At 45.7% G+C, this 12721-nt stretch overlaps 1 protein-coding gene across 1 annotated transcript in view; it reads right to left on the bottom strand.

Moving 5' to 3' along the window:
* CRYBG1 (crystallin beta-gamma domain containing 1) overlaps nucleotides 1–11636 on the bottom strand; it is an 89122-nt gene extending 77486 nt beyond the window's left edge. The window contains 1 exon segment of the mRNA XM_033143529.1: nucleotides 11238–11636. Within this exon segment, the coding sequence (XP_032999420.1) occupies nucleotides 11238–11590 (353 nt within the window). The 5' untranslated portion in view covers nucleotides 11591–11636.
* Between the last annotated feature and the right edge of the window lie 1085 nt (nucleotides 11637–12721).

The following is a 12721-nucleotide window of genomic DNA, read 5'->3' as shown; positions in this document are numbered from 1 at the left end:
TATCTATATAATCCTTATGCTCTGAAATATTACTTTTTTATTTTTTATGGGTAGAGTAGTCCTCCAACATTTCATGAAAGGGTACATTCCACATTTCATTAATTCATAGTAATTACTATTTTACGGCAGTAAGGACTTGTCCTAGCTTGCCAATGACATTCTTTTAAAATGTGTTTTCTGTAAGATGCTGTTGAATGATACCTTAGAAGACCTAACTTCAGCTTAGTCCTATATTTTGTTACATGACAATAGTGAAATAATAAATAAATTCAATGTGTGTGTGTGTGTGTCTGTGTGTGTGCTTATACTTGTGGGAGAAATGCCATGCTAAGGCAACCATTCCATCATCTGTGTTAGACTGAACAATACCCTCTCTTTCTCCCATGCACTGTTTCCAGGGTTCTCCCAACCACACCCAAGACAATTGGAGAAATGCAAGGGGAGGGGTGGGGAGAGAAGCCCCATTGCACAAGTGGAAGTCCTTGAGCAAGACTTCTGCTGACAGAACTCATTAGTTGAATCCCACCTGGCATATACAAACAAATAATCTACCGATTTCCTGAATCGGTGGCAGCCATTATAAATTCATAAAAACACCATGCTTATTAACGATACCCTACTCTCTTGTCAAGGACGCAGGTGGCGCTGTGGGTTAAACCACAGAGCCTAGGGCTTGCCAATCAGAAGGTCAGCGGTTTGAATCCCAGCGACGGGGTGAGCTCCTGTTGCTCGGTCCCTGCTCCTGCCAACCTAGCAGTTTGAAAACATGTCAAAGTGCAAGTAGATAAATAAGTACCACTCCAGCGGGAAGGTAAATGGCATTTCCATGCACTGCTCTGGTTCGCCAGAATGGCTTAGTCATGCTGGCCACATGACCCGGAAGCTGTACACCGGCTCCCTCGGCCAGTAAAGCGAGATGAGCACTGCAACCCCAGAGTCATCCGCAACTGGACCTAATGGTCAGGGGTCCCTTTACCTTTTACACTCTTGTCATAATACAGTATTCAAATTAACTCCAAGACTGAATTATGAGTACCCTATATTTCAGCATCTCTATCCTCAAAAACAGTGTTAAATTATAGTAAAGTTGCCGACCAGTCTCGAAAAGTATGTATCAGACACAAACACCCTCACCCTTTTATTAGTGCCTGAGAGGACTGAAAAGAGAACACTCTACAGAAAATGTTGTTGCTGCTGCTGTTGAATTTCAAACTATTGGATTATGCTTAGGAGCATTTCCCTGCTCCCTTAGATCCTCTTTTGGAGATGGAAGGGGGGAAATCTTTAATTCTGGTAAAACAATTCTGCATGTGTTTGGTAGAAATCAGCACAAAGGTGCCAGAGTGATTTCATGCACATTGGGATGTGCATGAATGATTTCATGCACACTGGGAAGCTGTGCTTTATCTGAAATGCCACACTGATAGCACTGTTACATGTACTGTAAATTCAAAAAAATAAATTCAGAAAACAACGATTAGCATGGCAATCCCAATCCCATTTACACCAGGGAGTTTGGATTTAACAGCAATGTCTCAGCTGAGCAACCAGCTCCCAAACATTGAGGCAGGAGGCCTGCTGGTGGTATTTCCACCAGTAGAACCCAGTGGAAAGACACAGAGCAGGGAGGAGATGGGGCTGCGCTGGCCTGAGATCTGTTGGATCTTGAGCTGGTCACCCTGTTTTGGGGTGATGGCATTGGCCCAATATGGACTCAACTGCTGGTAGCCTGGATAAGGACCAACCATTGTCACTATGGGCTGCAGATGTGGCAGTGGCCCCACTGCTCTGCAAAGCCCCAGGGGTGGGGTAGGAATGTTCTGTTACAAATGTTCTGTTTTCATAAAACTTGCCAAAAAAAAATTAAAAAAATAAGAGGACAAGTCAACCCTCAGTAAGCTTCAATTATTCAATCATCAAAATGTTACTTCTTGCATATGCCCCGGGACACTGTTCCCACATTTCTAGTACTGAAAGTATAGTACAGCACCATGAAAATAAGCAAAAGAAATATTAGTACAGATAAATCATGAGTTAATTTGGTGTCTCCCACAGATCATGTAGCATTTCTTCATGTCTAGGTTAATTATGTTTCTTTATTCATTTACATCCTTTTACTACACCCCATAAAATTACCCTTTGTCTCCATGCCAAACCAGCGTGTTTTTCTTTTCTTTCTATGGTCAAATGATTGTCTTGTTACAAGAGTTTTTCAGTGCCCAGATGAAGCCTTGGTGGCACAAGTTTAAAGGGCGGGGCAGAGAGATACTGGGGATGCAACTCTGCTCCATTAAACGTAATGAGATTTATGTTAACTGATGTTAAAATACAGCAACAGGATTGCACCCTAAAAATACCAAAAAATACAAAATGAAATCACTGAAGAATCAGCCAGGTGGTCGCCATGCATTGGGGAAAAGGACATTAGAATTGGAAATGTTGTATGTTAATTTTTTAATGTAATATGCATGCATTGTTAGGTTTTGCAGCTTCTGTAAAGGGTTACATAAGGTCAAAAGATGTATTATGCATTTTAGAAGCCTGCAAACTTAAACAGAGGCAGACATAATAGTTCGGCTGCAACTCTTCTCCTTTAAAATTGTACAGATAAAATGTCAGAGCATCCTCAGATTTAGCTGGGAACAAATAGCTTCAATAATCATCTTAAATCTAATTTACCAGATCATTACAGTGATTTAAAAATAAAAAGTAGCATGAGTTATAACCTTTGATGCTTAATAAGTGGCACACTACATACACACACACACACACACACACTCCCCAGCCCCTCTCATTCAACACAGACTGTTGCATAATAGCAAAGCCTGCAGTCCTATATGGACAAAACAAAATAAAATACATATCTGAAGAAGTGTGCATGCACACGAAAGCTCATACCAAGAACAAACTTAGTTGGTCTCTAAGGTGCTACTGGAAGGAATTTTTAAATATTTTATTTTGTTTTGACTATGGCAGACCAACACGGCTACCTACCTGTTAACTGGTCCTATATGGACTTACCTGGGGAAAAGCCCTATTGGAATCAATGAGGCTTGCATCTGAATAGGCAAGTAAAGGATTGTGCTGCAGCTTGAGCCACAAACAAGAAAGCTTCAGATTCAGAACTCTCTTCATCTTAATGTCTCAACAAACGAAACTGATTTGTACAAATGTTACATGGAAAAAATACGAGAGAGACATTGCACACACCTTTGTAAATCAAGAAATTCTTCAATAAAAAATACTTTTAAAAAGGAACTCTCCTCATCCATAAGTTCAATTGGTGGACTTAGGTAAGCTACTATCTTTTAGCCAAAATCGCCACCTCAGTTTGCAATTATGGGTACAATATTGGCTTGCCAATACACTTTGAAGACTTTGAACTAGCCATATAAATGCTCAGGTGTTCTTATTTCATTTTCAATGTTATGTGATGGTCTATTCTAAAGAGTAAAGCTCTTACTAATCTGTGTGTGAGCTGTCATAACAAATGCTTACTTCATGGTTTATGGAATGAGCTTTTTTGAGTACAAAACAAGGAGGGAAGACAAACCATACAACACACACACACACACACACACACTTCCTTCAAATAGTTGCTGATATTTCTATTTCATGCCAAAGTTCCTGTTCATTTGAATAAACTTATTATTTATATTATAAATTATAAATGAGAATGCAACAAACTCAGTTGACATTACATTCAAGAACCAATATTTACACTTTAGGTTGACTTTTCTTATTGAAATCTACATACAGTATACTGATTAGGCCAGAGGTAAAATTGGGGAGTGGCTTTTTAAAGAAACCTTTTACAAGTCTTTTGGAATCTCGGGGAATGCATGAATAGGGCCAAAAGTGTTTGCCCATTCAAAGTGAGAGCAAAGAACATTGTTCTTAAACTGAAACGGACTTTGCATTATACTGGCTACCTGATCACCTAGCCCAGCAGTGTGAACCTATGGCACGCGTGCAAGAGGGGGCACTCAGAGTCCTCTCTGTGAGTACGCACGCCATCGCCCATTCCAACTCCCCACAATCCAATGATTTGATGGCTAGCCTGCCGGGCTGCATTTCTAAAGCCCACTTGTGTGGGAGGGAGCAAAATGCTGCCAGGCTTACTGGAAATTCTGCACCGAGGCACTTTAAGACAGCAGAATGGAACGTTCACGTTTCAGCTGCAGCCCGCGGCCAGCAAACCGGCTACTTGCGCATGCGCGGCTCTACTCAATGTGCGCACTGCCCTTCAAACTGTGCTGGGGCACCTCCCTTCCAGGCTGTGACGCGCTGAACTGCTGCATGTCTCTGGGCTTCACTCCAGGATTTCCAGTCAGAAGCAAACATTCGAGCTGAACTCTCCCCCATCGCCATGGGTGCAAGATCCTCCCTGCTAGGGGACACACAGCAGAGGGCAAAGGAGACTGTGGTTTTTTTTATAGGATTGTAGTGAGTTGGAAGGAAACCCGAGGGTCATCTAAGTACAACCCCATGCAATGCAGGGAACTCAACTACAGCATCCATGGCAGATGGCTATTCAGCTTCTGCTTTGAAATCTCCCAAAGAAGAGCTGCGTGGCAATGTCCCTCCCTCCCGTGAAGAAGAACGACACATGAGACATTGATATCGAATTAAATGGGCGTAAAGGCCACAACTTTATTGGTTACGGACGTTGAGCGGTATTGGCTTAGGCATTGGACCCTAACCACTATATCTGACCCCAACCCGGGTGTTGGAAGTCCGTGAAGGGTTAATCACCAAGGGGAGCCCAACTGATGTTTATCAAGTGGAACTCCCCTTGTGATCACTGTTGGGGCGTGCCTTAGGCCCTAACCTCCCTAGGCTTCGGACAGGGCCACGCCCCCGGAATCCTTTAATGGAATACCCTTCCAATGAGGGGCAGGTGATGGCGCTACCTCCCCTTTTCCCTCTTTTGATGTTGTCCAATGCCTAACCGCCAAACCAAAGTTGTGACGAATTGCTACGAGGTAGGTGAAAAAACCCGATTTGGCTAGCCCAAATGGGAAAAGGTCCTACCAGGACCCCCAGCCAACTGGGGCGACCAACCGAAGTCCATAGCAAGGTCAAGAGCTAACCTAAAGGGTGGGTGGGCTGGAGAACCGGTGAAGCTGGGGGGCAGAGAAGGAGAGGGGGAAGGATTCCCGCCGTCTCCGATTTAAAGGGGCTGCCAGTCCCGCCCCTCTGCCGACCGGATTGGTCGGCCTGCGGGGCTGAACAGCGGGAAATCTGGCCAATCATGCAGGGGCTGTGTATCAGCCCCTGTGGGCGTGCTTGGGCGTGACGCCCGCAACGCCACCTCCTGCTCATGAGCGGAAGTGGCTTTTCTTGAAGGGAAATTATCAAAACAGCCATGTTGTCTGGCAGTAATTCCCTTTTTCATGATTTCCTAAACAAGGATAATGTAAACTTTAACCTTTCAATAAAAAGTTGTTTGTATCACTGAAAGCTCTGTTATTCTGTTTTTCTTTTAAGACAAAAGATGTTAATGTATGAATTGTTTTTTTCTAAACTAAAACCTCAGTATTCAGGTTAAATTGCTGTGTTGGCACTTTGCGATAAATAAGTGAGTTTTGAGTTGCAGTTTGGGCACTCAGTCTCTAAAAGGTTCACCATCACTGACCCAGCCAATAAGAAGAAACCTCCTTATGCAATAACAAAATGGTGCAGGGAACAAACAGCACTCAAACAGCAAAAAAAAAAAGTGACCAATATTTTTTAGGGGAGATAGTGGCATCACTAAAATTTGCACAACTAAATACTTTACTGCCCTCTCATAATATATAATGGTGCCTGTTACTCACATAACCATATAATTATTAACATTTATTTCTAAAATTATTTCCAGTTAGGTAACTTTTGTGCAGAATACTTGATGCATTATATAAAAATCTATAGTCACCAAGTCACAAAATATTCAGTCATAAAAATACTAAATATAAAAATCAAGGCCAGCCCACCCATGAGGCAAGGTGAAATGACAGGAGCAGCAGACTCATCCTCCAAGGAAAGCATCACACGTAGATCTTTATTCTCCTTGTTCTGATATAGAGCTTCACATACTTCCTTCCTCCCTAGTGGGGTGTGGGGTGCCATTTTGTGGTTTGCCTCAGGTGCCAAAATGTCTTGGCCAGCCCTGTATCATTACAGTTTACATGAAGCTTCCATCTCAGCCAGTGGCGTCGCTAGCCTCTGCGCTGCTGGGGGCGGCGGCAGCGCAGAGGCACCCCCCTGGGGGAGGGGCACGACGCGTGTGTCGTGACGTCATCATGACGTCACGACGCACGTGTATGCAGAAAGGGGGGACTTCCCCCTTTCTGAGGCTTTTTTTGGCAGGGGGTGGTGACCAGCGAGGAGGGGGTGACAAGCGTGACCCCCCCCCACTGGTCGGGCCGCCCCCGCCGAAAAAAAGCGGGCGGAAAGCCTGGAAAAGAAACAGAGCGGCGCTTAAACGCGGCTGCTCTGCTTCCTTTCCAGGCTTTCCCCGCCCCCCCCCGCGGTTTTTTCGGCGGGGGGTGGTGACCAGCAAGGAGGGGGTGACAAGCGTGACCCCCCCCTCGCTGGTCGGGCCCCCCCGCCGAAAAAAAGCGGGCGGAAAGCCTGGAAAAGAAGCAGAGCGGCGCTTAAACGCGGCTGCTCTGCTTCCTTTCCAGGCTTTCCCCGCCCCCCCCCCCCGCGGTTTTTTTCGGCGGGGGGGTGACCAGCGAGGAGGGGGTGACAAGCGTGACACCCCCCCTCGCTGGTCGGCCCCCCCCCCCCGCCGAAAAAAAGCAGCGGAAAGGGGAAAAGGAAGCAGAGCGGCGCTTAAACGCGCCTGCTCTGCTTCCTTTCCCGGCCCCCCCCCCCGCGGTTTTTTTCGGCGGGGGGGTGGTGACCAGCGATGAGGGGGTGACAAGCGTGACACCCCCCCCTCGCTGGTCGACCCCCCCCCCGCCGAAAAAAGCGGCGGCAGCACCCCATCCATGTGCTGCTGCTCCTGGGGTGACGGAGGGCGCAGCGGCGCGTGGGAGTGGCGGGAGGGGCCGCCGCTTGTCACCCCCACCCGCCGCTGCTCACCCTGTCACTGGGGGCGTACCGCCCCCACCGCCCCTCCCTAGCGACGCCCCTGATCTCAGCCTCAGGCAGACAGAAGCTTGCAGAGTCTGAGAAGCTCCTGCTTTCACTGACCCCTTCTCAGGCCAGTCCAAGAACCCTGAGAATGTATGGCTTTAAAGGTTAAAAGTTAAAACCAACCCACAGAATTTGTGGAATCTAAACTGACAGACCAGCACTGAAGAAGTGTGCATGCACACGAAAGCTCATACCAAGAACAAACTTAGTTGGTCTCTAAGGTGCTACTGGAAGGATTTTTATTTTTATTTTGTTTCAGCAAAAATATATGCTCTCTGAGATCCACTCCACTAAAAGGCAGTTTGCAGAATTCTAGAACAGCTGCAATACAGGTAACCCCTGATTTGTGCAGGGTTAAATGTGATGGCAGAGCATGCATAAACCCGTTCTGCCCCAGTCCACTCCACTCCATTACAACCCCCATTCTGCTCCCTTCTGGCCACTTTTGGGCCCCTGCAATGAGTGCGGTTGTGTGTCAACTGTATGCATGTAACTGGGTCGTTGCTTTATTTTCCAGTGGGATAGCCATGTCAATGTGTTGCCACAAAAAAGGAGAATTTTGTGGCACTACAGAAGCCTGACAAATTTATTTACAACATAAGATTTCATGGACTAGTCTCTCTTCACTTGGACTCTATAGTGTATGAAAGTTAATGCCATGATAAATGTGTTAGTCTTCACAGTGCGACAAGATGCTCCTATGCCCTGTGCATAGTTACTTCAAACTTTCAGTGGAATGAGTGGGAGTTAAATTAGAATGAACACAAAGTGATGAATACAGCAAGAATTCTTTTTAATCTGGAAGGTAAATAAAAACTTAACAGAATTTTGATTGCCTTTTGTATTTTTACTGAGGAATTTTACCTCAGGCATAAAATGATTTATGTCTGTTAAGAAAATATCTGATGTACATAATAATAAAAACTTAACTGTTTCTATGAAAATGATTATTACTAAGCAATACACATTCATTAATAAGAACATAAATTTACAAGTTTGCACAGATTTTGACTAATAGTTCAGGTATAAGGAACACAGTTGTAATGGACTATTATCCTTCAGTTCTTTTTCACAGACAAATATGACCCTTTTGAACTGAAACTTTGGGTGCGAAATTCCTTGATTCTTAGCTCTTCATGCTTGTTTGCACATTTTATCTAATTTCTTTACATTTAATACATGCTTACCACAAGATAAGATGACACACAAAAGAAGCTTTACTATGTAAAAAAAATCACCCAAAATAAAGCAGGGTAGACAGTAAGGATTGTTTTTTTTAATGAGAGTATTGTCTGTATCACCAGATTATTTGTTATAAGTATAAAGGGCCATGCATTGAACGCCCTCAGATAAAATCTTCCACACACAGATATTCAATTATCATCTTGCTGGTAAAACCAATGGAATTACAGTGGTACCTCTGGCTACAAACAGCTCAGGTTACAAACACTTCAGGTTACAGACTCCGCTAACCCGGAAGTACCGGTAGTATCTCGGGTTAAGAACTTTACCTGAGGCTGATAACAGAAATCGTGCGCCAGCGGCATAGCGGCAGCGGAAGGCCCCATTAGCTAAAGTGGTACTTCAGGTTAAGAATGGTTTTAGGTTAAGAACGGACCTCCAGAATGAATTAAGTTCATAACCAGAGGTACCACTCTATACAAATAAACAAAAATAACAATGTAGCCAAATCTGAACTCAATGTTAAGTTTTCCTGAGTTCACAGATGCTTAGGCTGCAACCAACCCCACTTTGAATTGGATTGCAGCCTTAATAACCAAATGTACATAGGGCAGTGTTTTTCAACCACTGTTCCGCGGCACACTAGTGTGCCGCGAGATGTTGCCTGGTGTGCCATGGGAAAAATTGAAAAATTCAAGAGAATTACTTTATATATAGTCAATATAGGCACAGAGTTAAATTTTTTAACATTTTCTAATGGTGGTGTGCCTCGTGATTTTTTTCATGAAACAAGTGTGCCTTTGCCCAAAAAAGGTTGAAAAACACTGACATAGGGGACTGCAGCCTTAGCTACCAATATTTTTTTTATTCAGTGTTTCCTCAACATTTAAAATGTTTACTTGTTTTAAAATTTATTTTGTATGTCACCTTGACTTGAAAAAGTGATAAACATTAAACATAAACAAAGAAGTTGTATTCACCCATAGCACATGAGATCATGTATGTGCCTGTTGCCGTACAAATTAAGAAGTAACGAGGATGCTATAATTTAAAAAGTAACGAGGATGCTACAATCTCAGTTGGCAAGCAATGGCACTATTGTTCAGTACCAACAATAAAGAAGTACTTCATGCAATGCATAATTAACCTATTTGGGTTAATCTCTGCAAAATGCAGAGTTGGCCACTGTTTTACACAGTTTCAAAAAAGTCATGAGAGGACAGTCAATTATTTTCTATTTGCCATTGCTGCTAAACAAAAACTTCATATTCCTATTCCTATTTAGAAGGAATATATCCCTCAGTGCCAGATTCTGGATACGATCAGCAAGAGGGAGCCATCTCCATCATGTCATGCTTTTAAGATTCTCAGGGACATCTGGATGACCCTGTGAGAAACACAATACGAGGCTAGGTAGAACTTTGTCTAATACAGTAAAAGGGTGGAGAATCTGTGGCTTTCCAGATACTGCTGAATTCCTATAATCTCCAACCATTGGCAATGCTGGCTGGGGCTGTTGAGAATTGAAGTCCATCAATATTTGGGGGTCAGAGGTTCCCCCCTCCTGTTCTAATCCACCAATGCAATTTCTTACATTGAGCAAGCAAAGGACAACCAAGAAGTGGATACGTTTAAATGGTTTTAAGCTCATTCCATCTTAGGTTAAAGGTGGCACGATAAAAATACAAACCTTTGCAACCAGTAAAAGCAAATTCATATGTCACTGTTTCCTTTCCCACGAATAACTAGTTAAAATTCAAGTAATGTACCATTCCTACAATGAAGAAGTGGAAAGGGAATCAAGGGGATGCCTCCTTGAATGTGAGGTTTGATCTTAAAAAACCAATAACACCTTTCTTCAGGTGACTAATATGAACTGTCCAAGTCTGTTTTAGCGCCCCCTCCAGCAGCTTTACATTTAAGCACCCGAACAGATTTTACTGTACAGTATTTCTAATGCGGAAAAATACGGGATAATGTTTGGAAGGCTACAAAACAGCTTCCTTTTCATCAAAAGCACTGAGAGATAACAACCTTTAAGCAGAGACCATGGCAGCCTGGGTTAAAAGCCAGGGCGGAGTGGGGAGACAGCGCGCAAAGGAAGGGCTGCAGGAGGAAGGAAGACGCTGTGCAGGACGAATCAAAGCGAAGCCAAGGTTCCAACTCTCAACCGTCGCGAGCGCGAGAGGCAACGACAACTGGATCCGCATTATCAACAACCCCAGAAAGGAGCGTTGTGTCTTTAAGGCGATTGGGGATGGGGGCGCCCTCGCACTACTCGTTGGTTTCGCTTCTCTTTGGCCCCGGGGGGGGGGCGGGGGGAGACGGGGCATATAGCCCTACCACACACCTCTGCAATGGGAGTGCTCTGCCACTCTGATGGCACCTGCCTGGTGGAGGGGAGAGGTGGTTTTGCCTGTATTGCAGGGGGTTGGACTAGATGACCCTTGGGGTCCCTTCCTACTCTACGATTATACGTGACGTCTATTGTTGTTATTGTTATTCCGCCCATCTTACTGGGTTGCCCCAGCCACTCTATACTCTATACTTCCCACAAAACACACACACACACACACACACACAAAACCCCCTCAAACATTAAAAACCAGAGGCAGCTCCTCTGACTGCTCCCTTGAGCTACGCGGGACCCGAAAAACACTGATGTTCATATAGGGCAGCTCGTTCCATGGAGTCCCCTCAGGATGTTCCGTGGGGGCGGGGCGGGGAGAGAGAAATCAACGGCCGCGAGGTGACCGTTGGGGGGACGCAGGTGGAAATGGGCGCGCCCTGAGTCAGGTGTCAACTTTTTCCTTTTCTTGCGAGGAATCCTATTCGGAATAAGGGAATTTCCCTTAAAAAGTTGACAGCTATGGCACTGACTGGGAGAGGTAAAGAGAGAGGAAGAGGAGCAACGGTTGGCGCTTCGTTACCTGTTGGTGGGGGTCGTGGGCTCCGAGGTGGTGAAGAAGGACGAGTGGGAGAGCGAGGGAGACGGGGGCTCGCTCGCCCCTCCTAGGCTCCCCTCCCCTGGCAGCGCCGCCGGGCGCTCCTTGCGCTTCTTCTTGAGGCGCCAGTTCCCGAAAGCCGAGCGCTTCTTGCGCTCTCCGGAGGCGGCGGCAGCAGCGGCGTCGTGGCTGTGGAGATGCTCCCGCCGCCCCTGACTCAGGGACGGGGAAGGGCAGGGCGACGGGAACGACGCGTCCCTGCCGCTGTCCAGCTCGGAGTCCTCGGACTCGCTCTTGTGGAAGAGCCTGCCGAGCTTCTTGAAGCCCCCTTTCTCCATGCTGGGCGCCGCCCGCGTCCTCGACGGGATCCGGTCCCGGGCGGAGGAACTCGTGAGGCGGCGGCGGCAGCGGCGGCGGCAGCGGCAGCAGTAGCAGCAACCGCCTTCGGTTCCAGAGGCGAATCGAGGTTGGCCAGGTAAATGAGAAGGTGCTCCGAGAGGTTGGCTAGAGAGGCGAAGCGCCTCCTAAGGGCAGCCCAGGGAGCTCCAACCGTCAGCTGCAGCTCAGCCAAGCCACGCCCTTCCCCGCCTCCTCGGCGCGGCTGAGCGTTCGAAAAGGGCGGAGCTCCCCGGAGATTTCCTGCGCGTGAACTTTAATTATTTATTTTGCCCCGTGCTGCTGCTGCCGCCGCCGCCTCCGCCTCCTCTTCTTCTTCTTCTTCATGGAGAAGTTTCCTCGCATTTTTTCGTCTCAAAGCCCGACGATCGTTATCTCGCTCCGCAAAGGAAGAAGCGCATTAGCCGGGGCTGTATTGTGCAGGAAGGGAGAGGCTGACTTTATCCGCGCCGAGGGTGCAAATTATAAGCCATTATCATTTTTTTTTCCTGATGAGGCAGAGATTACCCACAGACCCGGATTCCTTGTGCAAGGGTTGCAAGTAGAGCTCGGAACGCACCTGGAGAAAGTCCTACAGACTGTCTTCTCGACTGCAAGTTCTTTTTTTGTTAGGATTTTCCCAAAATCATATTTAAAAGCTCAATGTTATTTTGGATAACAATAAGTGAGGAGGGCAGATTGCTCGACTCAGAAATTACCCACCTCTTGCATCATTAAGTTTGCAATTCTGTATACCCACTTTCCCTGGGTATATAAGACCCATTGAAGAGTAATTAGACTGTCTACTGACACACATATAGACATTATGGTATGATTCTGACGTTTGAATATATGCAAATTATAGGAATAGATCCAGTCTAGAGTTAAGGAATAGGAAAAGATCGTTATTGTTCAAGATAGCCTGCAGAGTGTAAGCAAATGGTTTTGTTCTTCAGTTATTGCCAGCTGACCGTGGACATATCAAATGACAGCAGAGTTTTGCAGGATGCACCTTACAGATACTTAGGCAATTAATTAGTCCAGTGCCATGCTAGAATTATCATCAACCAAGATATTAAATAAAGATTATCTTT

Source organism: Lacerta agilis, chromosome 3 (genome assembly GCF_009819535.1).
Source record: "Lacerta agilis isolate rLacAgi1 chromosome 3, rLacAgi1.pri, whole genome shotgun sequence".
Taxonomy (NCBI): domain Eukaryota; kingdom Metazoa; phylum Chordata; class Lepidosauria; order Squamata; family Lacertidae; genus Lacerta; species Lacerta agilis.
This window is presented reverse-complemented; position numbering and strand designations above follow the sequence as displayed.